The 26331-nt window shown below is 40.4% G+C and overlaps 1 protein-coding gene across 46 annotated transcripts in view; it reads right to left on the bottom strand.

The window, feature by feature from the left end:
• Nucleotides 1-26331, bottom strand: part of LOC129194857 (receptor-type tyrosine-protein phosphatase delta-like) — a 415432-nt gene that overhangs the window by 58652 nt on the left and 330449 nt on the right. For 27 of the 46 annotated variants that reach the window (XM_054800309.1, XM_054800310.1, XM_054800308.1 and 24 more), the window contains 3 exons: nt 19079-19227; nt 14128-14269; nt 2738-2926 (listed from right to left, as the gene is read on the bottom strand). In XM_054800309.1, coding sequence (XP_054656284.1) covers nt 2738-2926; nt 14128-14269; nt 19079-19227 — 480 coding nt within the window. Of the gene's footprint in view, nt 1-1247; nt 1257-2737; nt 2927-14127; nt 14270-19078; nt 19228-26331 lie in introns of all 46 variants that reach the window. The other 19 variants (XM_054800348.1, XM_054800349.1, XM_054800351.1 and 16 more) reach the window with 2 other exon arrangements.

Below are 26331 nucleotides of genomic sequence, written 5' to 3' on the forward strand. Positions count from 1 at the left end.
ATATTTCTCTTTTTTGCCATCACTGGTAATGGGGGGGAAAAAAAGCAAAGGTTAAGTCTTATTTGCTGAAGTTCATATAGAAGTATGTTTAAAATACATATATATATATATATATTTATTATTATGTTCTTATTTTTTGCAATTATTGGTCATGAAAAAAAGGAAATATATCAACAGTGCGTTACAGTAAAAGTCTGATGAGATTTGCTGAAGTCTTGCAAGATTTTTTGAATGTAGTTTTATTTATTTTTTAAAATTATTTTATTATTTTTATAAATATATATTTCACAAGTCAGTTCCTCATATTTCCCTTTTTTGCCATCACTGGTAATGAAAAAAAAACACAAAACCAAAAATACATACCGGCTAATTAAATTTTGTTAATGTAAAGTCGAAGTCTCATGAGTCTTGTGGGATCAAATTCAATCCATTATTTGAATTAAAATTGTATAATGTCCACCCCCCGCCCCCCCCCAACAAAAAAAAACCACACAACTTTGCGTTCCTGCGCCTCCTGAAATTGCCACATTTTCTGAGAAAAATATTTTTTATTCCTTTAAAAAAAAAAGTAAAATTAAAATAATACAACAATACATATTGACTTCTCGCTTCTGGTTCTATGGTTATCATCATTCTCTTTTCTGTCATCACCGGTAATGGGGAAAATACAGTATACAATAAAAATATACTTCAAGTCCATTCAATCCATTATTTGAATTCAAATTTGAGAATTTTATTTATTGGAGAATTACTTTTGTAGAATTTGTTTGCAATTTTTACAAAAAAAGCCGTTTTATGTTTTTCATGTTGTTCCTCTACTGTACCCAAAATGACCCGAACCGGGACCTTAAAACGGAGGTACGTCAATATGGCGTACCGTTACACCCTTAATAAATAAACAAAGAAACAGGAAAGGGACAGAACGAGAAGAGAGTTCTGTGCAGGATTCATCATCATCATCATCATCAGCGTCGGAGGACCATCTACTGAAGAAGGAAGACAACAAACCTCCCTAAACGCTTCCTTAAATGTAAACATTTATTACCATTAGTTCAAAATAAGTGTATGTGAAGGTGAGCTGTGCCTCTAACAGTAGTAATAGTAGTAGTATTGTAGTATTAATATAGTAGCCTCAACTCATCTGTTAGTAAAATCCATGCCATGCATTTTTTTATTGTAATTAATAGTTGTTGGAAAGAATTAGTGGGAAGGAGTGATGTGCGCTTTAGAGCTAAGCAAGCACTTACCAAAGGATTCTGTAGTAAAAACACAAAAACAAAATATAGAGAGAAGAAAGACATAATAAGCGTAAGAATATATGATGGTATTCTTGAAAGGGGTTAACTTGCAAAAGGCTTTGTTAATTTGTTCTGTTTAATAATCATTAAGAAGAAAAGTAGTGGAGGGTTAGTTGTGTTGACAAGACCAGACATCCACGTTGTTGACATACAGTGTACAAGCAAACGCTGCTGGGAATAATGCTGGTTAAGTTTTTGCTAATATACACTGTCAGAAATAGGGGTACCAGAGGACTCTAATGTCCCATAGTGCTTTGTTCCCAAGGGCAAAGGGTACAGGCATGTTCCCCAGCTTCAAAACTCCAGTTTAAAAGCTGCAAAAGCACTACCTTTTAGGATAGCAATGCAGTGTCCCTCTAAAAGTACAATCATGTGACCACTGTCCCTCAGAGTCCAAACTTTATATGTTCAAAAGCCAAACGAGTACAGATACCTAATTTTCCCAAAGTGTAAGGTGTAAGCAACAGGCCATTGTATCCTCAAAGCTGCAATAACACTACCAACTTCTGTCCCTTTGGGTCCAATCTTTACAAATACTCCTTATTTGGTGAATTGTTGGACTCCAGTTTTAAATTCACCAAAACCAAACAGGGAACAGATATGTTAATAATGCCACAATATCTATCCCTTGGGGTTCAATCTATACTAATACACCCCATAAAGTGAACAATTGGTCTCCTTGTTTACATTTTACAAGACCAAAAAGTGAAAGTATATGTTCCTAAATTGTAAAGTGCAAGGTAGCACCACAGTGGCAAGATATTGGTCCTCTAAAGCTACAATAATGCAACCGTTTCTGCCCTTTGTTGTCTAACTTTACAAATACACCCCATAAAGTGTATTATTGAACTCGAAGACAAAACAGGGAGTACATCTGTGACAAGCCATTGTACCCCTAAAGATACAAAAATGGCGATTCTTTACTAATCTGCCCCACAAAGTGAATTATTGGATTCCTGTTTTACATTTCCAAAGGCCAAACAGGGAACAGATATGTTCCCAAATTGTAAATTGTAAGTTAGCACCGCAGCGACAAGTCGTCGTACCCCTAAAGGTACTTTTTCTGAGAGTGTAAAGGCCAATAAAATGGAAAAAATAACACCAATCACTGCTATATGGACAATTATTCTGTCTTGTTGTATTGGTTTGTCTGTCACAATAAAGGTCCATATACCACTGACAGAAAAAAAAAACATACTCTGACTTTCTGGATTTTGGATTGATTTAACAAAACTGAAATGAAAAGAATGGAACCCCCAAAAACAAAGAACCGATGCGGCTAAAAGGAAAAACAGCAAATTGGTCACCAACACTAGAAGACAAAGGAGGACAGGTAGCACACACATATACAATAAGACAGGAAATAGTTGATGCCATGACCTAAAAAAATGAAGCCCAATGTGACGTTAAATTAAGAGAGGACAACACAGGAAACCTACCTGATCGCAGCTGTTTGATACGGCCATTGTTGTTGGTGGTATTGACAGGGAGGAAGTCTTTGAACCAGGATATATCAGGGTCCGGGTTGCCACTGGCAGCGCAGAGCATGGTGGCGGTACGGGTTCGCTCCACCACTTTGAGCTGCGGGCCCATGTCTATGGTGGGGAAACCAGGGGGCAGCTGGTCCTCTGGGGGGACATAAAGGGAAATTTAAGGTTAGAATGGATAGAAGTGCTAGTCCAAGATCCTGTACATGACAGGGGTAGGAACAGGTGGCAGATTTCAAACTTATAGACTAGGTTTAAATCATGGTTGAGAGTACTCCTACTCAAAGTTCAGTGACAAAAGGTGTCAGAAGTGGGATTGTTGACAGAAGTGATCTATCGCTACCCTCGGTGACAAAAAAAGTTAGGACTATCCGTGAAGCTGCTTTTGGCAAGCCCGGTTGAACAGTTGAGCAAGTCAACAACTTTCTAACTTTCTGACCTGGTTCACGTCCAGGTGAGGGTAGTTACTCGTCAGAGGTCTGTGACACGTGGTATCAGAAGTGGGATCAGAACTCTATTCTCTCTGTGATTTTATGCTGCACTTGCTTCCAGTTCAGGTGCTTAAATGTCGAGTGTTGCCTGCCATACAAGGAAATTCTGACTTCACCTCCATAGTTAGCTTGAGCAATCAATGGGTATAATCTGCTAATGGCTTTGGGAGTTTATGTGTATATGGCCTTCTGTCATCAGCCAGAAATCTGCACTCGGAGGTACTTTTGGAGCCAATGTCCTTTTCACACTTGGCACTCATACGGCCACCGCCCCCCACGCCAGCCCCCGATAGCAACGCCGCTGGCTAATGTGTGCAAATTGTCATTGGGGGTCTTTTCACAGCAAGCATCAGCGCTCAGCACTTTTCTTTTTTTATAGAAGGTGACTTCAGCATTTCTCTCTTCCATCTCATTTAGTGTGCGGCAGCCATTGTTGAATATACAGTACGCTAGCATGTGTTAAAACAGCAGCAGCTGCCCTTGTCTTAGGCTGCCCTTGAAATTGCAGTGCTCAGCGAGGTAGAACTCTAAAGGAGGGGGTGGGGGGGGGGGGGGGGGGGGGGGGGGGTCCTTTCCCTTTCCTTGTTAATTTCAGCTTTCACTTTAACGGCTATTTTACAGATGGGACTGCATCCTTTTCAAACGTCGTAAATTTGGAATTATATTAGCTACTGGCAAATAAATGCAGCACACAAGCTTTGGAGTTCAGCATCCTGAATTAGACACGTTTAAAAAGAAATGTTCCTGTTAAACTGAACTGTTTTAGAGCCAGATGTTAGTAACTATGCAACCTCTGTTGTAGTTCACAGCATTTTTTGGTGGGGTTGAGGTCAGAGCTTGGGTCTTTCACACCCAAACTACAAAAGGACCTTCCCTTAACTCTTCGGAAGCAAAGTAATACCCCAAAAAGTGAGACTAAAAATACAGTAGGTCCCCGCTTTTTGCTGTGCTTACGTCCTCCGACCACAAGGAAATGGTGAAAAACTGAGTAATTAATGCAGCCATAAAAATGTTTTTTTTTTTTTTCCCACACAAGTCTCGCTGCCCCACTCCTCTCCAAACACACCTGCCAGGGGTTTCACCTTAATGTTCTCCTCCTCCTCCGGAACATTTGCAATAAAAGTGACCCTTGTACTTGTTACATTAGATGCAGCTCCACACCCCCTGAGTGACAAGACTGGAAATTAATTTTATATATAGCGTCCTTCTTTCAAAAATACACATTTATATTAATGACGTGCAGTGAGGTTCATGGCTGGTGAGACACTGACTCTTTTGGAGTTTTTATGTTAATACAGGTTGCTCATTATGACGATGGCAACAAAAAAAATGTAATTTTTGTTAAAATGTGTTCCTACTTTTTGTATATGAACCACTATCCTCCAGGAAAAGTTCTGATACTAAGTGATAAGTGATAAGTGATAAGTGTAATCACCTTCAAGCGTCATCCCCTTGGCAGTCAAATTCATTCATTCATTCAGCAGAGCATGCATTTGAATTACTGCTGTGAATCCCCACCCTGGCTTTTCCTCTGTATGGAAGGACGGCAGTGACAAGCACCTCCCAAATCACACACGTGCCGACCCCTTCAGGATGAAGCGAGTACTGCAATATTTTATTGTCCGATTAGCAAGAATAATGACAATAATGACAATAATCACATTAACATACCGATGTCACATTAACACACACGTTTAGACTAAAAAAAAAACAGTTGCCATTATGCTTAGAGTGACCTAAACAGGAAGAAGCGAAATAGAGGCTACTATCATATGTTTTTAGAGAAGGTATATATAGCGATCATGTTCTGTTCTGATAAATCTTAAGTAACTTTGGACAAACTTTGGCACAGCTTCTGCTTGGACATTAACACGCCGGCAGCTGCGCAAACTTCGATGAAAATAACAGCTACACATCACAAGCGGGTGACGCTGGGAACAAGAAAGGCTGTATTGCAAGGTTTATAGTGTGTGTAAAACACTTAATGTGCGGTTCCAATTCTTCCTCAACACCTTCCACTTCCATATTATATACTGTAGTAGCAATGCCCTAGTTCACATTCTGATAGATTTCTGGATGACCTTTTCCGGCGAGACAGCTTTTCTCTAAACGAGAAATATCATTATGTTATCATTATGAGATCTCGTCAAATCTATATTTGTTATTATCATATTTGTCCAAACAAATGTGCCTTTCGTTAAACCAGGCATTAAAATGGATCAATAAACTGAAGACACAAGGGTGGTCTAACAATTTTTTTCATGACTTCATATGTGTTATATTGCCTGGGGGCTAAGCCCAGCCCCCCCCCCCCCCCCGTTTTAAAACTCAGTGACGTCCCTGGATGTCGCTATTTTTGTGCACAAAATCAAAATTACATTTTGGAAACAAGATCATTGGTTAGTAAGCCCAGTAGCTCACTTTAACATGCTGTCTAAAGAAGGGTTTTAGTTAAAAAACAACAAAAAAACCCTAAATTTTTGTTGCCAAATTCAGTGGAATTTTGTAGTTCACACGGATTGTCACATCCTGTTATTCAAAAACCCAGCAATGCCCCTGAGGCTTGTGGCGTGGTGATTGATCGCTCGTGTAGCATAAAATAATTGTGTCTTCAACCTTAAATGCAGCGAGACTCTTTTTCAAAGTGCAACACAGGAGCAAGTTCAGGTGGGGACACCAGGAATTGAAAAAGTTTGTGGTTCAGGCTGAAGTCAGTCATTCGCTAAATTTTTTCTTATCCGAGATTTATCCGCCGAAGTAGCGGCTCCTTCCACTGTGCCAAGTACCCAAAAGCATTGTTGGAAGGCAGCCATGATTGTCATTTGGCGGGCGTGGATGCCGTCTCTCGTGAAGCCAAGTTGGTTTCCGGCGCATTGCAGCCTCATGAAATTTAATGAAGGTTTCCAAAAAAGGTGTGACAGAAGACGACAATTAGCCATATCAGTGCCGGGAACGTATGGAAAAGTCGAAATTCACAAGAAACAGGGCTTACTTTCTGAATAGAGGGTGGAAAAGCCATAAAGAAAGCAAACTAAAGTGGCAGCTAAAAAGCCACATGCCATCCTAAGTGAGCATCAAAAGCCACTTGAGCGCCAGAGTCGCCGTCACCATGGTTCCCACCATTAAGTGAGTCATTTGGATTTTTATTTATTTTTTTAAGGGAATGGGTGATGTTTGCTTTTTTGTCTCAGGGGCGCGCGCCACTATGGTGAAATTCGATTAAATGTTTTCTAAGGCATAGAGCTGAAAGCAACTTAATTAAGCCACAGCTTAATAATCACTGGTACTAAAAGGTTGGTTTTGTGTCAGAAACACATTGTAAAGGGAAATGTATTGTGGTGCTTGGTCTGTTTATGGGAATTATTCTTGTAGTTCAAACTTCTTAAACCAGTTCTCTGACCACGGCACTCGAGTATCAAACTCATTGTTGTAGCTACTGTAAATTCCTTACACCAGTGATTCCCAACCCCCGGGCCGCGGGTCATTTGGTACCGGGGCGCACAGAAAGAAAAAATAATTTCCATTATGTTTTATTTTGAAAAGTGGCCGGATTCTCTCTGTTACATCCGTCTCTCTTAACGCATGTCAATTGTGCGTGTGCTAACTTTCTCTCGACGCACAGATAGACTACTACTGTATTTTTACCATTTTTCTTTCACCTCATATTTGGTGTCAAATGCTGATACTATGTGGGAATGCATAAAGGTAAGTTTTGATGACTTATTGAGTGCTAATGTGCACATTTGTCTCAAGTTAATTCATGCTAGCACACTACCTTTTACCACACATGTCAGACAGCGATAAAACGACTCTTCGTTTTACACAATACATAATAAATAAGATAAATTAGATCGCTATAATGTACGAACCCCCAAAGCCCCCCTCCCCCGGTCCGCGGGAGATTTGTGGGAACACAAGCCGGTCCGTGGGTCAAAAAAGGTTGGGGACCACTGCCTTACACAACTGTCAACTGTACACTGAAATCCTGTACCCCAGTGGCCACCAACTTTTTTGAGCCCAAGATCCCTGGTCTCGGCCGTGAGCCTGGGCAAGCTCTACACCCTGAGATAATCCTTTTGTAGAAAGGATTTTAAAAAGTGATACATATTTAAAGAGAAAGCTTTGAGTTATTATTGGTTATTGGTGTCAGGACAGGTAGTACCTGGATTTCAACCAGGTCTATCAGTTTAAAAAAACCTGCTCCCGGACCCTGAAACTAGAGAACCGCGCTCTTTGTCATTGTAACTGTCAACACCACCACTTCTGATACCATTTGTTACATAAATGCTTCCACGACAGTCACAGGTCACTCATTGCACAAGTGTGTGACAAGACGTACTGTTTGCAACTCAACAAACTCTTTGTCACTGTGAACACATACTTAACACTTCTTCGCCCTGAAGGTTATTCTCATTCGTTTTAGAAATCAATCTGATTCTCTCTCCCTGATATGATTTCGAAAGCAGGCCACAAAACATTACCCACGGTATCGTGGCGGCAGCATGTGCCGAAGCAATTTCTACCCCACTCCACGCTGTATCACTTCAAGTTGAGGGGCACTGATCAAAGCTCTTTCCATGCTCCAAAAAATTCCAAAAATGAGATAGAGGAGGGTGGGTTGGAGCACTAATCAAGTGAATGATAGCACAGTGCTAACGAGGACGTAGCTTGGAATTAGCTCGTTTCATGGCTTGCAAATGCATTAGCTGACCTAGAAGGAAATAGAAAGTGCAGTCTGTGGCTATATTTGGGAATATGTGGGTAATGTGTTACATAGTTTCCTTGGTGTGTTTTGTTGCAACCTCAGAAAGAGTCAGCTTTGCAAGTACCACCGTTTTTGTGCAACCTCCGCTTACCACCACAGCTTAGCTTCGAATATGTGGGCTGGTGCTTGTGGTGGACAGCATCTGATCAGACTAAAATTCATGATTACAGGTGGTTCTTGGTTGAGGCCTTTCTGAGTTCCATAGCTTTAGTGTATTTAGTAGAATCCATCCATCTTCTATGCCGCTTATCCTCACTGGGGTCATGGGGGTATGCTGGAACTTATCCCAGCTGACTTTGAGAGGGAGGTTACACACTGGACTGGTTGTCAGTCCACTCACATTCAACCATTCACACTCACATTCATAGCATTGGATAATTTAGAGTCGCCACCTAACCTAAGATGCTTGTTTTTTGGAATGTGGGAAGAAACCGGAGTACCCGGAGAAAACCCACGCACGCACGGGGAGAACATGCAAACTCCACACAGAGAAGCCCAATGAAGATTCTAACCCTCTTCCAGATGTCCTGACTGTGTGGCCAACATGCTAACCACAAGGCCGCAGTGTGGCCCCTATTTAGCAGAATCACTATGAAATTTGGTTTGGCAGCTTTAGCAGACTGACAAGCATATGTTTGTCAAATTTGAGCATGACTGGTTGGAAAACCTAAAAACAAAATCTATGAGGGACTTTGAAACTAATTCCGTAAGTCATTGACCTTCTGTGGAATGATTTTAAAACTTTGCGGATATCTGTATTACATGTATGCTTTATTTGGATGTCTTCTGAAACATTTTGACTAAAACTCGGAGGGGGCACCACAAATGCCATTTAAAGTCATGGGGTGTCCTTATTTTGTAAATAAATAACAACATAACCTAGCAGTGTTTGGTTACACACTTTGGAATTTGATGTTTTGTAGGGCCAGACTTCCCACATATGCACACCACCGGACACCAAGGGGGCCATCTCGCTTTAGTAACCCAATGAGCGAGAACAAAACCCTGAGCTCTATCTTATAATAAAGAAAAGGTTAGTGTCAGGTTAGAGGGCGAGCTGCACCATTTTCAACATTTTTTATTCTGAAACAATTCAACCTTGGGGCTAAAACTAATTCTGTGGATGTGAAAATGTCCCAGATAACAGTTCAATGTGTCACAAAGGTTCAAATTATGTTGTAAAAAAAAAAAAAAAAGCTGGACAAAGACGGTCTGCTCTGATTTAGCGTATGGCTCGGGTCCACAGGTGTGAAAAGTTGCTAATGAATATTGCTGCCAATGTTCCACAGTTGGCTCACGCAGCTAATTCCAATTTAGTGTAATAGGAATGTTAGCAGGAATAAGCCCGCTCTTAGCCTAAGTGGTATTACGCCTCGCTAGCTTAGGGCCCTCTGAAAGGTACTTCGGTAATTTCCTTAACAGATATGATTTTTTGGGGAGACTGTGGGTGGATAACGTGAGGCTTTCTACGAGCCACTAAAATGTGTTTAAGTGTGGGATGGATTCTGTACTCCTGTGTGCTTATCAGCTGTATATCATAAAGGTTAAGTGTTAAGGCTGACCAAAAATAATAGCATGCTTATCCTGAAGGTCTTGCATAGTTTTGACTTTATTGAGTTGGAATCTGTCAGACGATGGTGATGCTGCTACAACCACAACAAATGGATGACAAGTATAATACATTTTCTATTGAAGATATTTTCTTTGAAGTCTCATATGTTAGAATTGTTACGTGTTATCGCTGAGAAAACTAATAGCACGCTTGTTCTGGGTGTGTTGCACATTTTGAGCCTTGCTAAGTTCAAATCTGTTGGAAGATGACGATGCTGCTGCGTTCCAACCGACGGAAGACGGGGGTAATAAAAAATTGCGTGGTGCGAAAAACCTCAATAACAGTTTTGCAATAAGTTCGATATATCAGAATTGTTACATCATAACACACGTGCTCTGGCTGTGTTGCACATTTTGAACCTTGTTGTGCTCACATCAATGGGAAAGTAGCAATACTGTTGTGTGAACGGAAGATGCGGGCAATAAGATTTGATTTGATGCAAATAAACTGCGAAAAGCCCCCGCAAATAAGCCAGATTTAACCAAACTGTTCTGTGTTCCGAGCAAACTTGCCCTGAGTGTGTTGCACATTTGGAGCCTTGTTGAGTTGAAATCCGCTGGAAGATGGTGATGCTATTGCATACCAAAGAACGGAAGGACAACTACCACCACTTGTCTGAGGATTCTAAGCTGTGAAAGTGTTAGCGTAGTTAGCCTTCAAGCATTGTCTGATGTTGCTTGCCATCTTTACGGGTCATGGCTCAGGACACTGACGCTGTATCATCATCATTATCAGCAAGACACTGACAAGGGTCTATACCCTGAGAAAAAAAACATCTCTTGGGAGAGAGAAAAAACCTAGCCTCAGTTATTTTTAATAATAGATATGGCTAAAAAGCTTGCTGGTATCCTGCAAGTAATGGAAAATGGGGGTTATGTGAGGTTTTGCAGCCTTAGCAGGCATGCATTAGTGCACTTAGTGGAGGTAACAATGCCAATATTATGTTTAAGATAATATACTAATATATATTAATCACCTTTTGTCGCACCATCTTTTTTCTTATTCAATTTTTTTTTTTTTTTAGAGAAGGGGTTAATTTTAGCATTAATTACACGTAAAAATTTAACATAACTAAAATTAAAACATGCATCAAATTAAATTCAGGTTTGTGTCAAAATCGTTTCACACAAAAAAAGGCCAAAAAAAAACAAAAAACAATCCACCCAAAAGTTTATTTTTTAACAATTACCTATTTGGAAGTGGCCTTTGGAATTGTCTAACGGCACCCCTGACTAATACCACTCATCATAAATTAATAAAAAAAATGTACAGTTAACCCATGTGTGAGTATCGGTATCGGCCAATTTCACTGATGGATGTTCGGTATTGGAATCGACAGCCTAAAACCCCGATTGGAGCATCCCTGACAAAAATCCAATAAAAGAAGTACAAAAAATGCTCTTAAAATTTCTTATGAAATGCAAAAAAGTACTAGTAATAGTACTATAATAATCACACTAACAATTATCCAAAACAGAAGTACCAAAATCTAACAAAAGGAACTGAAGAAATCCAAAAGACAAATTACCAAATTTGAAAAAAGGAACAATGCTGTCGAAAATAGTAATCAAGAAAAATAACAGCAACTAAAACATTGCAATCACCTTAAAATCCAAAAGTTAACTACGTAGAGCAAATCAACAAAAGAAAGGCTTTTCAGTATTTCAGCCATATGAGTTGCGCATTTAGATAAATGCACTATTATCAATTTTGACAACAAGAACCTTCCATTTAGTTTACAGGCATTAGTGCATTAATTTTTCTCTTATTCTGTCAAAACAGTGCTTAGAAACTACAGTATAAACAGTTATTATGAATTTATGAGGCTGCCTTTGCTTTGATCAAAAACAAATACTGAGTCATGACATGGGCCGGGGGTTATCTGTCATGTTCCCAAGCCAGCCGAATGCCTTTTGTGGCTCCGGCAGATGTTTTTCCCCCCCTCTCATTGACGACCGTGACATCAATCTCGTTGGCAGCGTCTTGGTCTTAAATCACTTTGCGTAGCTTCCAGATACTGATTGGGCCTCCTTGATTTACCACGTAATATACAAAGAGGTGCGTTTATTCTCCTTCCAGTGGGGAGATCAATTTCTGCAGGGACAGCCAGCTTCATCTTTTTAATTACAATAATGACTAACTTGTCACTTTTGGTGACGTACGAGCAAGTGATAACTGTCTGCGCAACGGCCACAAGGCGTCACGTCATTGACAGCACTGGAACCGCATGCTTTCTGCTGCCAATCCGCAAAAAAAAACATATAATGATATCATATGCAGTTAGTTACTCTATTTGGCTATGAGACAACACATCTACAGCTCACTATATAGACACACTTTACTATTAGAAGAAAGAACAGTGTGCTTTCTTGCTGGTTAATGCAACAAAATATCAGTATTGGAGTATTGTCCTGGAATATAATCAGTGATCATGCAGCGGCGCTTCTGTTGCATGTGGAATGACGATTCAGCTTTTGGCAGCGCTGCTACAGCACCATCCTACCCCTTCTCTTCTCACAAATGGAATTGATGCATTCTGTTTTTCCGTCACAGGAGAGCAGCTTCTCATTTTCCACTCCCACTGTCGACTTGTACACAGCGACATAAGTTTGTGTTTGTGTGTGTGTGCACAGGAAATGGCTGTTGACAGCATAATGGGAGTGTGAGGATGCAATATAAATCCTTAATCATGCCTGAATCATGAACTTCAACAGCCCGGTGCACACATCATTCCCGCCGGAAGCGCAGCTAGATATGACCTTAGGAGGTTTATTGTGTGTTTTGAAGGCTTTTGTGCAAAGTTACATTGCTTTTCTCTGCTTTTGCCACATGCATTTATACATACTATCCATTTTCAGGCTTTCTGGTCGTCTTAATAATGCATAAGGCAAACTTGTAGTAACAGCATACAGTAGGTTGCCATCACAAAGCAGCTCGTTCCTTTAAGATTTTTGTGATTTATTTTTGTTGGATTTCTTCTTTTTTTGAGGAATGTGTTCGTTAATTTCTGGTAATTATTGTTTTTTTTATTTTTATTTGCATTCCTTTTTAGCATAGTTCCTTTTGAGTACATTTATTGGATTTTTCGTAGCTGGTTATAGTTGCTTATCAGATTGCTTTTAAAATTCGGTCCCCCACTTTTGAAAAACTTCCTGTTTCTATTTTTAAAACATATTAGAGCATCACAATCCTCAGTTTACCATGCAAATGTGTTATCTAAGGAAATTGAGCATGAGGTGCTGTGATGTTTTGGCAATGCCGAGGCATCTTGGCCTTATCACCTTTTGCTTTTCTTGCAGAAAAAAAAACAAAATGTATTTTTGAAAAGGATGCAGCATGAGAAAATAAGCAGGGAATAGGAAACTGCAATAAAGATGCTAATGCTAGTGCAGCTTGAGCGCATCCCCTCAGTTATAAATTGCAAAACATTGTGCAGGGTGGTAAACAGGAGGTACCTGCGATGTGGACCTTTTCTCTCTCAAACCAGTCCCAAAGGGCTTTTTGTCGGCTCGCTTGGGGAGATAAGCCCGCCAGCTAGCGGGGAAGAAAGCGAGGAAAAGGAGGGGCCGGCAACCTGTCTTGTATCGCATAGAAGCTACTAGCTCCCCTCAATAGGAGCTCATTTGCCGTGTTGTGTAATTGTGCCGCATAATAGAACACACTTCACTCCGGCAGCCTCTTTTTTTCCTCAAAACCGCCATTCATTGTGTTTTAGCCAGTCATTACAAGCCTTTTGACCTCAGGGCTGCCTGTGTACTGTATTTGCCTTCCACAGCAGTGTTACAATGCACCGCATATTCACAATTTTTACGAAATTTGTCAAATTCCTCTTCGTAGCTTGAATAAGTTAATTTCGTCTTCTTATTGAATATATGTTCATTTTCATATATTCAGACAAAACTCTTAAGGTACAACTCTAAAGGTACTATTGTGGACTTTTAAATTCCTTTTTGCTGATTGTTAAGTTGGACCACTTCGGGGTGTACCCTGCCTCTTGCCTGAGGTCAGTTGGGCTAAGCTCCAGCTTCAACCTTCACCTTGAATGATGACAAGCGGTATAAAAAATGGATGGATGGATGATTATTTAGTCCTTTTTTTTTTTTTTTTTTAGCAAAAACCTGCTATTATGTACTGCAGAATTCCTTCTTGGTGACTGCTTAGACCCTTTTCTGAGCAGAAAGCTGGTAGTCCAGCACCCCAGAATAAGCATTCGATGCTCATGTTACATAACTTTGATAAGTCCATTAGCTGTCGACTAAGTTTCTTTCTCGATTGAAGTCATTTGCATACACCCTGGCACAATAATTAACATGCCAGCTAAATTATGCAAATGGACGTCTATTCTTTAGCCTGCAGTGCTTTATCTTTATTTTTTTAGGCTTTAAAATCAGACTGCAAAACGCCAGTCAAAGACCCTCTGTATGACAGGAATTGGACCGCCTTTGCGAATCTGCGACAAAAAACCACGACCTACCACGTAAAACAGTGAGGCGCGTGGTGGCGCTGGTCTCTCCGACGCTGTTTGAGGCGACACATTCGTAGATGGCTTCGTCGCGAGGCGTACGGAGCGGCTGGATGCGTAGAACTGAACCGGAGCCGTCGTCGAACTCGATCACCTGCAGGTGCGAGAGACACTGTGTGTTAAAGGAGAATTTGTTTTTTGGGGCGGCTAGGGTCGTCCAGCCGTATGCGGGACCCTCCGTACAGTCAGGACACATTGACGATGGGGACAACACAAAACCTATTGGACTATACTGAAGTATTCAACAGAAAGTTTATTAAATAGCATCGAGGATAAACAACATACACTCTCTTAATTGGCTGACTTAACTTTAAGAATGGGAATAAATGGTCCTGATTGGATGAATTTTGCTTGGGTAAAAAAACATTATGAATGCGTCCCACTCTTAAAGTTATAACACACTATGCCTTATAAAAAGCATCACACTGGATTGTGTCAATGGGACAAATACAAATTAGCATCAGGGCCACACTGAACAGAAAACTAAATATAGAGTATATACTAGGAGACAATAATGAGAGTAAATATACGTAGAAGTAGGGATGCTCCGATCGATCGGCCACCGATCCTTATCGGACGATTTCCGTGAAAAAGCATGTTATCGGCATATGCCGATAAATGCCTTTCAACGCCGATCCCAAAAGCCGATCACCTCTGGCTCGCACTATTGCAGCATGCAGCTTGTATTGAGCGTCCCCCGCCCACTTTCCTTCACACTGCGCAGGCGTGCCAAACCATCACAAACATGTCTGCCGTGTGGAACTTACCTGTCGTTTGTGAGAGTGATAGAAATTTTGCACCCTGCAAAACATGCCACAAAAAATATCGCGCCCGGGTTGCATGTGAAAAAGCTTTCATTTAATACGCCATTTGATGCACAAACACTTGATGGAGTGAGGTGAGTTTTCAAGGCTCACATTGTAAATCACCAGTCAAACAGCAGCTAATGTGGCCAACGCTGGACAGTGCTCACCCGTATGTGCGTGACAGGCAGCAGTCTAAAGCAAATATCCCGAAAAATAATTGAATTCATCGGACGACATGACCAGCCTCTCTCAGCAATGGAAGACACCGGGTTTCCCGACTGCTCTCTCACTTGGAGCCCCGCTGGGCGCTACCTGGAAGTCCTCCTTGGGCTCCCATCAGACAATGTACTCTCATATCGAAAGTCTTGAAAGTCTCCACCATTTTTTAATAATTACCTTTTTTGGGGGGGCCCCCGGCAGTCAGGGAACCTCGGAATTGTCCCAACTTTTCCCCCTTATACGGCACCCCTGGCCAATAGCACTCATCATAAAAAAATTGAAAAATTTACACTTAATCTACGTGATCGGGAGTCATGTCAGTCATGGATGATCGGTATCGGAGTCGGCAGCATAAAACCCTGATCGGAGCATCCCTATTTAGAAGACAAAAGCTGTAATCTTACAGTAAAATGCAACGTAATGTAACAGCGAAAAAGTCACACGATTATGTGAATAAAGGACTGATGTGACAAGAGAAAAACGTTGAGAAAAAGACAGTATTTTAATACAAAAGTCATAAACTTATAGCAATACGGACGGATCGATACAAGTAAACATACATAAGATGACAACAATAATGTAGGAACATTACAAGAAATGTCAGAAAGCGACAAGAAATCAGTTCAATTATTTTGAGAGAAAAGTCGTATTCTTATAAGATTACAATAATTAATTAGCAATGTGAGAAAAAACGTGGTAAGCTGACGAGAAAAAAGGTCCATTGTAACATTGTATTATGTTATGTTATGTTTTACAAGGAAAACGTCGGAAGGTTGCAGGATTCAAGTTTTAATGTTATGACAAATGTTGGAAAATGACGGGAAATAAGTTACATTCTTTTAAGACAAAAGTCGCATTCTTAAAGACGTAGAGCAAAAGGGAGAAAGCCCGAAGAGAAAGCCATAAGATTACAATTAAGACAAAAGTTGTAATATTTACAATGTTTTAAGAGACAAAAGTCGCAAGATTGCTTCAGATTATGGGATTTATAATTTTTTTTCCTAAGAATAAAAGTTGTAATCTGACAATGAGTATAAATCCATAATGCTACACCTTACAGTTACAAGATTTTGCATTTTTAACGTTACTAGTTTTCGGTGCGGCCCTTGTTAAGCACAAACAATAAAACATTGAGTCGTACGATGAGGTGACATAGCGCGACAGGAAAAAAAGACAACTTTACAGTATTTTCACGGATGACACATAAAAACCAACAAACAAAAACAGGACGGTGTTTGTTTACAGTAGCTTCTCATGCATGCTGTACATTGAATACTCACTGATTTTTAGAAAGCCCTGTGTCGTAACTCAAAACTTTTTTTAAGCATAGTTTTATCACAAATAAAACTTTTGGCATTTGCACACACTCGCACACACACGCTCCCACAAACTCACACGCAGTATAGAAGAGCATTTCAAACATTTCATCGGCCATGCTTGCAAGCTAGTGTTAGCCATGAGCAAGGAAATGTTTGCGTTTCGATGAATGAGGCCAACATGCAGCGTAACAAGCCATGCCGTTAACTCTGATAACATATCAGGAATATAAATATATTTTATACTGCATTTATACTGGAAGCCAGTATGGGTTGAGGGTTGACGCAGGAATTAATAGGAATTTTATCAGAGTTCAGCAATGATGGGTATGGTGTGCTGATGGAAGCCAAAATAAGGAAGCTATCATATAATGTAGAAACACTATATGGACAAAAAGATATGCAGTCCTTGCATGAAAGCATTAAATCAAATTGTCTTTTTCTAATGATAACCTTCTATACTTGAAGATGCTTCTGTCCAGCTAGTGTACAACAAACTGCCACAAACCAAAAGTATATTGTTTTATTTTTTACTGATTACAAGTCCACTTAACGTGTACCAGTGCTGATAAATTTGGTGTCCTCTTGAAAGTGTAAAGTTCTTCACCAGGGTTCAAGTTTGTAGGGATTATATGCAGAGTTGGATACAATAATACAAATAAATGCTGCAATTTTTTAAATTATTTTACTTTATTTTAATAGTTTTAATCAAATAAAAAATAACTAAATTTCATTAATTTAGTTAGCAAGTGATGACGAGTTTAAAATTCAGTAAAATAAAAAAAAATGCAGCTATTTTTTTTTACATTATTTGGTTATTTTCTGGAAATAAAGTATAAGAAAATAAAATATCATCACATTGATGAAAAAAGCACAATGATATTAATTCAATATTAATGATTCAAAATAAAGCCGCAATTTAACAAGAAAAGTACGTTTACTTGCGAGAGTAGAGTTGTGCTGTGACCAGAACAACGATGTAGGGTTACAATAAAAATGGCTTACAAAAATAAAGCAGTCATGTTACAAGAAGAAAGTTGGTTACAAAAACTCTTTAAAATAAGTAATTGTAGGAGAATAAACAAAATCTAAAGTAAAGTCGGAATTTTACATTTAAAAAACAGTAAAAAAAACAACTTTTATATTAAATGTGTATTTATTCAGTAGGTGTTGTACGTTGATCATTATTAGAAGCATTTTTAAGTAATAGTTTTAAGTAAAATTAGTGGGTGGAGATTTCAAAATGTTGATATAACGTCAACATGATGCTAATCCCTGCTCAACTGGAACCCCAAGCATGGTGCACCCTAAAAAGCAAAATACTAATGCTTTGTAGCATTCAGTGAGATGGACATACACTCCTGATCAAAATCTTAAAACCTGTTGAAAAATTGCTAGAATTTGCATTTTGCACATTTGGATCTTGAGGGTTTAAGTAGAGCTACAATATGCAAAAGCAAGAAGGGGGAGTGAGACAAAAAGCACTTTAAAAACGTAATTTATTAAAAACAACAATTAAACTGGAATAGGTTGTTTATCACCTGATCAAAAGTTTAAGACCATCGTGCAAAAAACAAAAAAAACCCTCTCCAAACCAGAACAAAAAATGTTCTCAGTAGGACTCAGTAATGAGTAGCTCCACCGTTCTTGTTAATCACTTCAAAAATTGGTTTGGGCATGCTTGATGCGAGTGTTTCCAGGAGGCTAGTGGGGACATTGCTCCTAGTGGTGACGTCATGAAGGGCATCAACTGTCTGCAACTGATGGTCATTTTTATTAACTTCCCTTGCCATCCATCCCCAAATGTTCTCTATGGGATTTAAATAAGGAGAACATGCAGGATGGTCCAAAAGAGTGATGTCAAGTCCTTCGTTAAGCGAGCATTGTGAACTACAGCGTTGTCCTGTTGAAAAACCGAGCTGCTATCACACAGACGAGGGCCCTCAGTCATGAGGGATGCCCACTGCAACATCTGCACGTAAGCACCCACCATTTGACGACCCTGCACCACCTGAAGCTCCAGTGCGCCACTGAATGAAAAAGCACCCCAGATCATGATGTGGGGTAGAAAACATCTCAGGTGGGATCTCCTTGTCGTGCCAGCAACGTTGGAAGCCATCTGGACCGTCAAGGTTACATTTTTTTCTCATCAGAGAATAAAACTTTTTTCCACCCTTCAATGTCCCATGTTTGATCTTTGTTCCCTGGCAAAGTCTAAACGGGCAGTTTTGTGGCATTGAAGGAAACGAGGTCTTTGAATTTTTGTGGTCTGTGGTCTTAAACTTTTGATCAGGTGATAAACAACCTATTTCAGTTTTTTTTTTTGTTTTGTTTAAAATTCCAAGTTGCAAATGTTTTTTGTCTCACTCCCCTTTCTTGCTTTTGCATATTGTAGCGCTACTTAAAACCTCATTAAGATCCAAATGTGCAAAATGCAAACTCTAGCAATTTTTCAACTGGTCTTAAGATTTTGATCAGGAGTGTATTATGCGTGAATGTGTTAGCAGCCAAAAAGCGGTGCGGTTTTCTATCGAGCATTTTACATCAGAACAATGGACCTAATACCTCGAATCGCTGGTTGCTGACTTTCTTCCCCTTCTTGTTCCATACGATCTTTGGCCGCGGATCTCCCGTGGCTTGGCAGATGAAGGAGGCCACGCCCCCTTGGACGCCTGTTTGGTCATTGGGGGTTCGTAAAAATTTTGGCGGTGCTGTGGAGACACGCACAAAAAATGAACCAACGTTAGACACCAAAAGTCACCATCTAATGGGAATAAAGGTATGGTAAGGTTACAAGAAATACAATTATTTTTTGCCATGAAAAAGTCATAATCTTAGGAGAAAACCGCTGTCTGTTTTAAGAAAAAAAGTTTTATGACAAAAGACCATAAAAAGTGGCAATCTTAGGAGAATAACGTCATAATGTTACGACAAAATGTCATAAGGTTACTAGATCGAAGTTGTAATCTTAATAGAACAAATCTGTAATTTTCGAGACTAAAGCAGTTATTTTTTGACAATAAAGCTGTAAGGTTGCGAGAAAATGTTATTTTGTTTGACAGAGTCTTAATTTTACAAGAACAAGGGTATGGTAAGGTTACAAGGACAATTTTTTTATTTTTTTTTCCCGTGAAAAAGCCATAATCTTCTGAGAAAAAAGATGTAAGGTTATGAGAAAAAATGTGTAAGGTTCCGAGAAAAAACAATCCCAATGTCACAAAAATTAAGTCCATAATGTTACAAATATAAAGTAAAGAATAAAAGATATGGTAAGATTGAGTAAAAAAATATTTTTTAGTTTGAAAAAGTTGTAATCTTAGGGAAATAAAGTCACTATGTCATGAGAAAAAGTTGCTAGGTGATGAAACAAAAATCCCCATCTTGGAAAAAATTAATCCATCATGTTACCAGTAAAAAGACGTAAGGTACGAGAAAAAAGACATTCGATATCAAAAAATGTTAATCTTTTGAGGAAAACAACCATAAAGCCAAAACAAAATGCAACGTTACAAGAAACAAGACATTTTGCTTGATAAAGTCGGAATCTTAGAAACTTAGCTAATCCCTTTGTGATAGCGTCGTAAAATAAATCGGGGACCTATAGAGGGGCTTGTCGTGATTTTTCCTTGACAATTTTAGTGTCGGTGATGCCATCGGGGAGCTAATTTGTAGCAGAATCTACCACAGAGACTTCTTCAAAGCAGTAAAACAAGTTGATCGTTACTGCGGCAAATACAAATTGGTGCTTCCCGAGGTCCGATTAGCTGCAACATTCTGCCCGTCCTAATTGGCCCACATTCCGGTTCACGGCAGCAAGTGGAGTGTAAAGACGACCAGGACAACAATGGCGACAGAGGGGAACAGTGTTTGCTTTGTGCCAACATGGCGTGCATCTTCCCGTTTCCACTCTCGGAATACTTTTGCAATTGCAATTAGCGTTAGCATTGTAAGCATCGCCTATTGATTTTGAACTGACGTGATGTGTTCCAGTCATTAAGGTTTGTTCTGGCCTTCAATTTCCAAACACTGCTTTCAACTTCCTGTTTGCTTTATTCATTTTTACGCCATAATGTCCAGTCGTCTTGAAAGTAGGTTAACTAGCTTTAACTAGCTAACCGTTCTTTCCAAGAGCAAAGGATGGAATCTTATAAGAATGAACCCACAATGTTACAGGAACTAGATCCAAGGAATGAATTGAAAATACAGCTGTACTGTGGCAACATTACGAGAATCGCTTTCTTTTTATTTTTAGGAAAAAGCACACAAGAATAAATTTGTGAGAAAAAAAGTTGTAAGCTCATCACAATAAATAAAAGTTGTAAAATTACGGGCAAAAATCATAATCTTGGAAGAATTAAAATAGTGATATATAACTCTAATATGAGAACATTTGCATTTTTTATGGCTAAACTCATAATATGATGACTTGTAAGCATGACAAGGTTTTATTTTCTAAATGAAAAAGTCGTGCAGCCAGTCCTCGTGTTATGACGTTCCGTGTTGTTGAGTAATTCTGTCGAAAAAGAGAACTAGTTTCGTGTGTGGGGCGGAAGAATACGGAGACAAAGCAACACATAGAGTAAAACGTACACTACTTTTATTCTATTTAGTTAGCTTTTTAACTTTAACCTCCGTTATCTCTCCCGAGCATGAGGCAGACTCTTCTAGTGGCAGCATGTAAAAAAACAAACAAAAAAGAAAGTGAAAGTGAAAAGAGAAGTGACATTAGACGTCGTACAATGCTCAGAGGAGGAGTAGAGAACTCCACATCAAGTCAACATAAATAAAACCAACATAAAAAAGCCGTAAGGTTTATGAGAAAAAAAAGGTGCAATCGAGAATTTAATTGTCCCACAACCTGTGATATTACGGTCCAAAAAATCGGGGTCACCAGCATATTCCTATTGAAGCTGGAGTGGCAGATTGATTGGACGGTGAGGTCCATCTGTCCTCCTGTGGGGCGACTGTCCTCCTTTTATCAATCACTTCATGGCAGGCCATTAGGTAAGGCAGACCGTCATCTTCGTGTGTGTGTGTGTGTGTGTGTGTGTTTGTTGGAATGTGCAGGAATGGCGGTTGCGTTGGGAGAGGGGAACAAATTAACCTGCAGGACTCGTGGAGGGGTGCAAATTAGTCCGGGATCTCACCATTCTACGCAACGGGACTGTAATTTGTAGCTTCAAAAACATCTTCGTATCGGGACTTAGTGTCCACACTCCAGCCTGAAGGCAGTTGATGGGTAATTGATACGCCGCTCGGGGTCTGTTTGGCGCCCATGATGGACAGCTACAACATTGCGAGGCGTGATCAGCAGGGTTCGAGTCATCACTGAGGCATGACGTGAAGCTAATGGTGTTTTCACAGACATAGCCTGGCAAAATCGCAGTCTAACATCCATTATGTTAAACGTCCTTATGGCGTCTCTCGCTTTGACAGCGACAATAGCTTCGATCTTTACTGTTGACCAGCCTATTGCTTGGACACTGCCCTTAGAAATATATAGAGTAGAGTGCAGACTTCCGCCAAGGCCCGGTTGTTAGCTGTTACGAACATCTTTCCCAAAAAAATTGTGTATCCGCTTAGGAGCTGTTTTGACACCAGGCAGGTAAACAACCTGTCGTTATGCGCGACAGTCATTTAGCCGCCACGCAACCACAACAACCCTGTTGTGACCACCCCTGGGGGACACACCCACCAGAGACATAAAACTTCAGAAAAATGCAGAGTGTGGACTATAATGTGGCACAATAACTAACATTAGCGTTTGTTTTTATTTTAGTGATTTATCAAAGACGACACTCAGGGCAGTGAGAGAAAAATGGACCGCTGCAGCAAAGCGGAGAAAGTGGACTATAATGCTTTGGTGCCCAGAGCCAACACAAGGTAGCTAACATTGGTGTATGTATTTATTCTTGTTATTCATCTGAGAGGAGACAAACGGCAGCAAGAAAATGCCAATGTTGTCCATCCATCTTTGCACTTTTAAGTCCAAACCCATTAAAAGTTTGTTTGATAAAGTCAAACTAAAGTCCAACATTGAAATTGTGACCTCACTTCGAGCTAAAAAACATTTAGAGTCGTTCCAATACTGCAATAATGTTTGATTGCCGGGGTCCATTAAAGAGCATGAATCAAAAGCCCACTTTTGGTTTCCATTCGTACAATCAGTCTGACTGACATGTTTCATTTCATTTGCATGAAAGGAGCCCATTTCCTCTCTGAATATTTAACTTTTTAGCGGGTGATAATTAATCCCAACACACATTTTTTAAAAAGTAGGAGATAGTAGCAACAGACGTGCACTAATATTGATGATAGCTAGAGGCTAATGCTAGCCTCTTAACAAGTCAGGAAACAAACAGCACAGAGGAACGGAAACTGGGTATACAAATCGACCCCCACCTCCCCCCACGCTCCCGCTTGCAATCTGCATCGTTGTGATAAAAATTTGTCTTTTGTGACGCTGAAGAAACAAACTCGGCATTGTGCTGTGCTCACAAAGGAGGGTTTAGGCGCACAAGAAAAGGAGAGGCACCGCGGCTTAATTAGAAACGTTTTTGCATGTTGGCACGCGTGCCATCCTCGGTGAAAAATTCTAATTCCAATTAGTGACGACTTGAAAAAAGGGATTCGGACCCCTCGGATGATCGTTAATTACCGGGAATGGAGGCGTTTATTCAGCTCCATCAATGTTTGTGATGCTTAAAAATGCTACCCAAGCCAAAAAAACCATGTGACATTTCTAAATATTTATTTAGATTGGCCAGAACATTAGGTACACCTGCGCAACGCAAAACTTAAAAAAAAATAAGTATTTTTTATGATAATGACTGATATTCCCTGTTTATTCTTGTGATGGTGGTTTGTAAAAGTGCACTGCATTGATTAGCTAGTTTCTTCTTTTTATTTTACTATCGGAGTCATCAACCCTTACAAGTGGCACAAAATGAGGCAACCAAAATATTAACAGACCTGCCAATCTTATACATTTTTGGATTTTTGGCCCTTGGTTGCTGTTTTTTTTGGTTTATTTATTTTATTTATTTCTCCAACATGCAGTGGGGCTTGAAAAATGAGCCACGGGCCGCAGACGGCCCCTTCGGACACCCCTGCTTTTATAGCCTCTTCGTCAGGGTTGAGCATGTGACGCAATTCTCGTTGACGATTAGCTTGTTAGCTTCCCGTCGCAAGGAAGAGAAGGGGAGAATTAGTGATAACAGTCCGTAGATCCGAAATCAGGGAGAAGGCGTTCGTGGAGGTGGGCTGTCCGTCCTCTGAACGAGTGGTATACGCACAGGAAATAATGTACTGCAAGCCAACCAATCACAGCCAAACAGTCAGCGTTGCCGCAGATTGAGGATGTTTTTGGAGGTGCACGTCACGCATGGCGCTGGTGTAAGCGACGCCGGCTGGCTCAACAAGGAAACTGAAACTAGAAAAAGCAACAAAATGTGTCCCTGAGAGCAGCAAAGTGCACGAGCGTATTCAAGGGTCAAAATGCATGCAGTGTACAAAAAATGCGTTTTGCCAAAGTCGATCCACTCTCACACAGTGTTGCCAACTTAGCGACTTTTTCGCTAAATCATTCCAAACCTTCTTGGCGACACAGTCTCTCAAAGGCGACTAGCGACAAATCTAGCGACTTTTTTTGCCGTTGTTGGAGATTTTTCTGGTATTTGGGGACGTAAAGTGAAAGCACGTATTGTTCTGCAGTTGCTGTTCTCACTGAGCAGCAGTGGGTTCTGCTGAGAGGTCCGCCCCGCCCCAAAGCAGTCACAAGCCGTCAGTGTACAGTCAGCTCCCGCAGCACACCGAGAGCATCGTGGACCTCTACGCATCCATCACGCATATGTGAGCCGCGATGCCGCCGGGGTGGATCTCGCCGTTTTACAAAGCGGGATCTAAACTGTTAGTTTCTTAATCTTTATAAAATGACTACTCATTACACTCAAGCCTCATTCGGACTTGGTCACTTCCCTGTCAGCGTGTGTCAGAAGGTGTGATTGAAGAACGATGTGTGATAAATTAAACAAGTAGTCCTCACTGCAAGATAAAGGGCAGAGGTTCGTTATTATGCTGTCTAGACTTTGAGAGGCGCTGGCCGAGATAAAGTATTCATTTTATTTTGATTAAGTGATGGCCAATTTTAAAGTAACAAACCAGGAATCAAGTTTATTTGTTGTTCTAAACGTAATTAAGGTGTTTTTAACAACCTTTTTGTCTCTCCTACGACGTTATGCTTTTTTTCCAACAGCATCTTTTACGTTATATGCAAATAATATGCAAATTAGCCAACGGCGTCATCAGCGACGTCTAGGGCAGCCGATAGCTACTTTTCTTACTGGGGGGCTGGCAACAGTGCTCTCAGTGTTAATCCAAATATCCTTGACGATGCTGCAATGGTAATGGGTCTCGCATGTGTGCAGGTGTACCTAATGTTCACCTCACCTGAGCTTCCTTTGTTGTGCAGAACTTCTGTTGGACTTTGGGCCACTTTAGCTTGCACACAGCTCCTTCAAACAGAATGGCTAATGCGCCTGTCCCGCATTCAAGGTGCTGACAGACACCCCGACGCTTGTCATCCTGCACGCGTTTGCATGTTCTCACCGCATGGGGAAGGATGCGGGGAAGGGCATGAATATCACCATGCGGCGGGTGCCATTAAATGACCACATTTCTTTAAGAAATCTTGCATGATTTGGTGTTTGCAAAAGGGGGAAAAAAAGTGTCCTCTCACATCTTTCTCCGTCACAGAAACACACTTTTCCTCCATCTCCCAGGGGACACATTAGCGCGCTAGTGGGATCCAGTTTGTCACTTAATAAAATGGCCCACTCAGACAGATGGCTTTTAGAATAAGCTATACAGCAAGCGATGAAAGACTCCGCTTCCTTCCTCTCTTTACGGCGCAAAGCAAACAGTAACATAAATATTGAATCGCATCACAGTTGGCGTGCGACCAACAGAGGCACTCCTGTTTGGAAGTCAGAGGGAACATCTGGGCAGAGGTTTTTAAAGACGCTAATGTGAAACACTGGGGAATGAGAGCATAAAGAAGATGTTTGTTTTGGAGAAAGCCTAGATAAGTAATTCTAATTGTACAGGCTTACTCTGCTTGCTAGTCAGTGCAGTCTATTTGCACATTAAAAAAAAGTTAATTATCTGATAGGATAGGCAGTGGCAGGCTGGAACGCAGAAAAGGCATTTGTGTTCATTTTGTTATCCACAGGCAATGGAACTATTCATTAAATGGCACCAGCTCTGCAGCAAAATGACCAGTAGTTATCATGCTAGGCCTGCACACACTCTGGCAAAAAACAAAGTGTGTGTGTGTATATCAGTGGTGTGCAGTCCGGGCCAGCAAAGCCTTCTCTGCTGGCCCAACCATTACCAGAAGCACTGACCTACATTACAAACTTAAATTGTAGTATTTCTTTCCATTAAATTATATTAATTTAATCCCAACAGTCTATTTATCTTCATTTCATAGCATGTTTCTTGACTGTAGTGCTTCCAGTAGTGTATGTTACATATTTTTTTTGTCCAATCAGATTTCATCTTATATGTGTTTATCCATCATCCATTCATTTTCTATGCCACTTATCCACATTAGGGTCGCGGGGGTATGCTGGAGGCTATCCCAGCTGACTTTGGGCGAGAAGCGGGGTACACCCTGGACTGGTCGCCAGCCAATCGCAGGGCACATATAAACAGACAACCATTCACACTCACATTCATACCTATGGACAATTTAGAGTTGCAGCCATGTTTTTGGAATGTGGGAGGAAATGGAAGTAACCGGAGAAAACCCACGC

This window comes from Dunckerocampus dactyliophorus, chromosome 15 (genome assembly GCF_027744805.1).
Source record: "Dunckerocampus dactyliophorus isolate RoL2022-P2 chromosome 15, RoL_Ddac_1.1, whole genome shotgun sequence".
Classification (NCBI taxonomy): domain Eukaryota; kingdom Metazoa; phylum Chordata; class Actinopteri; order Syngnathiformes; family Syngnathidae; genus Dunckerocampus; species Dunckerocampus dactyliophorus.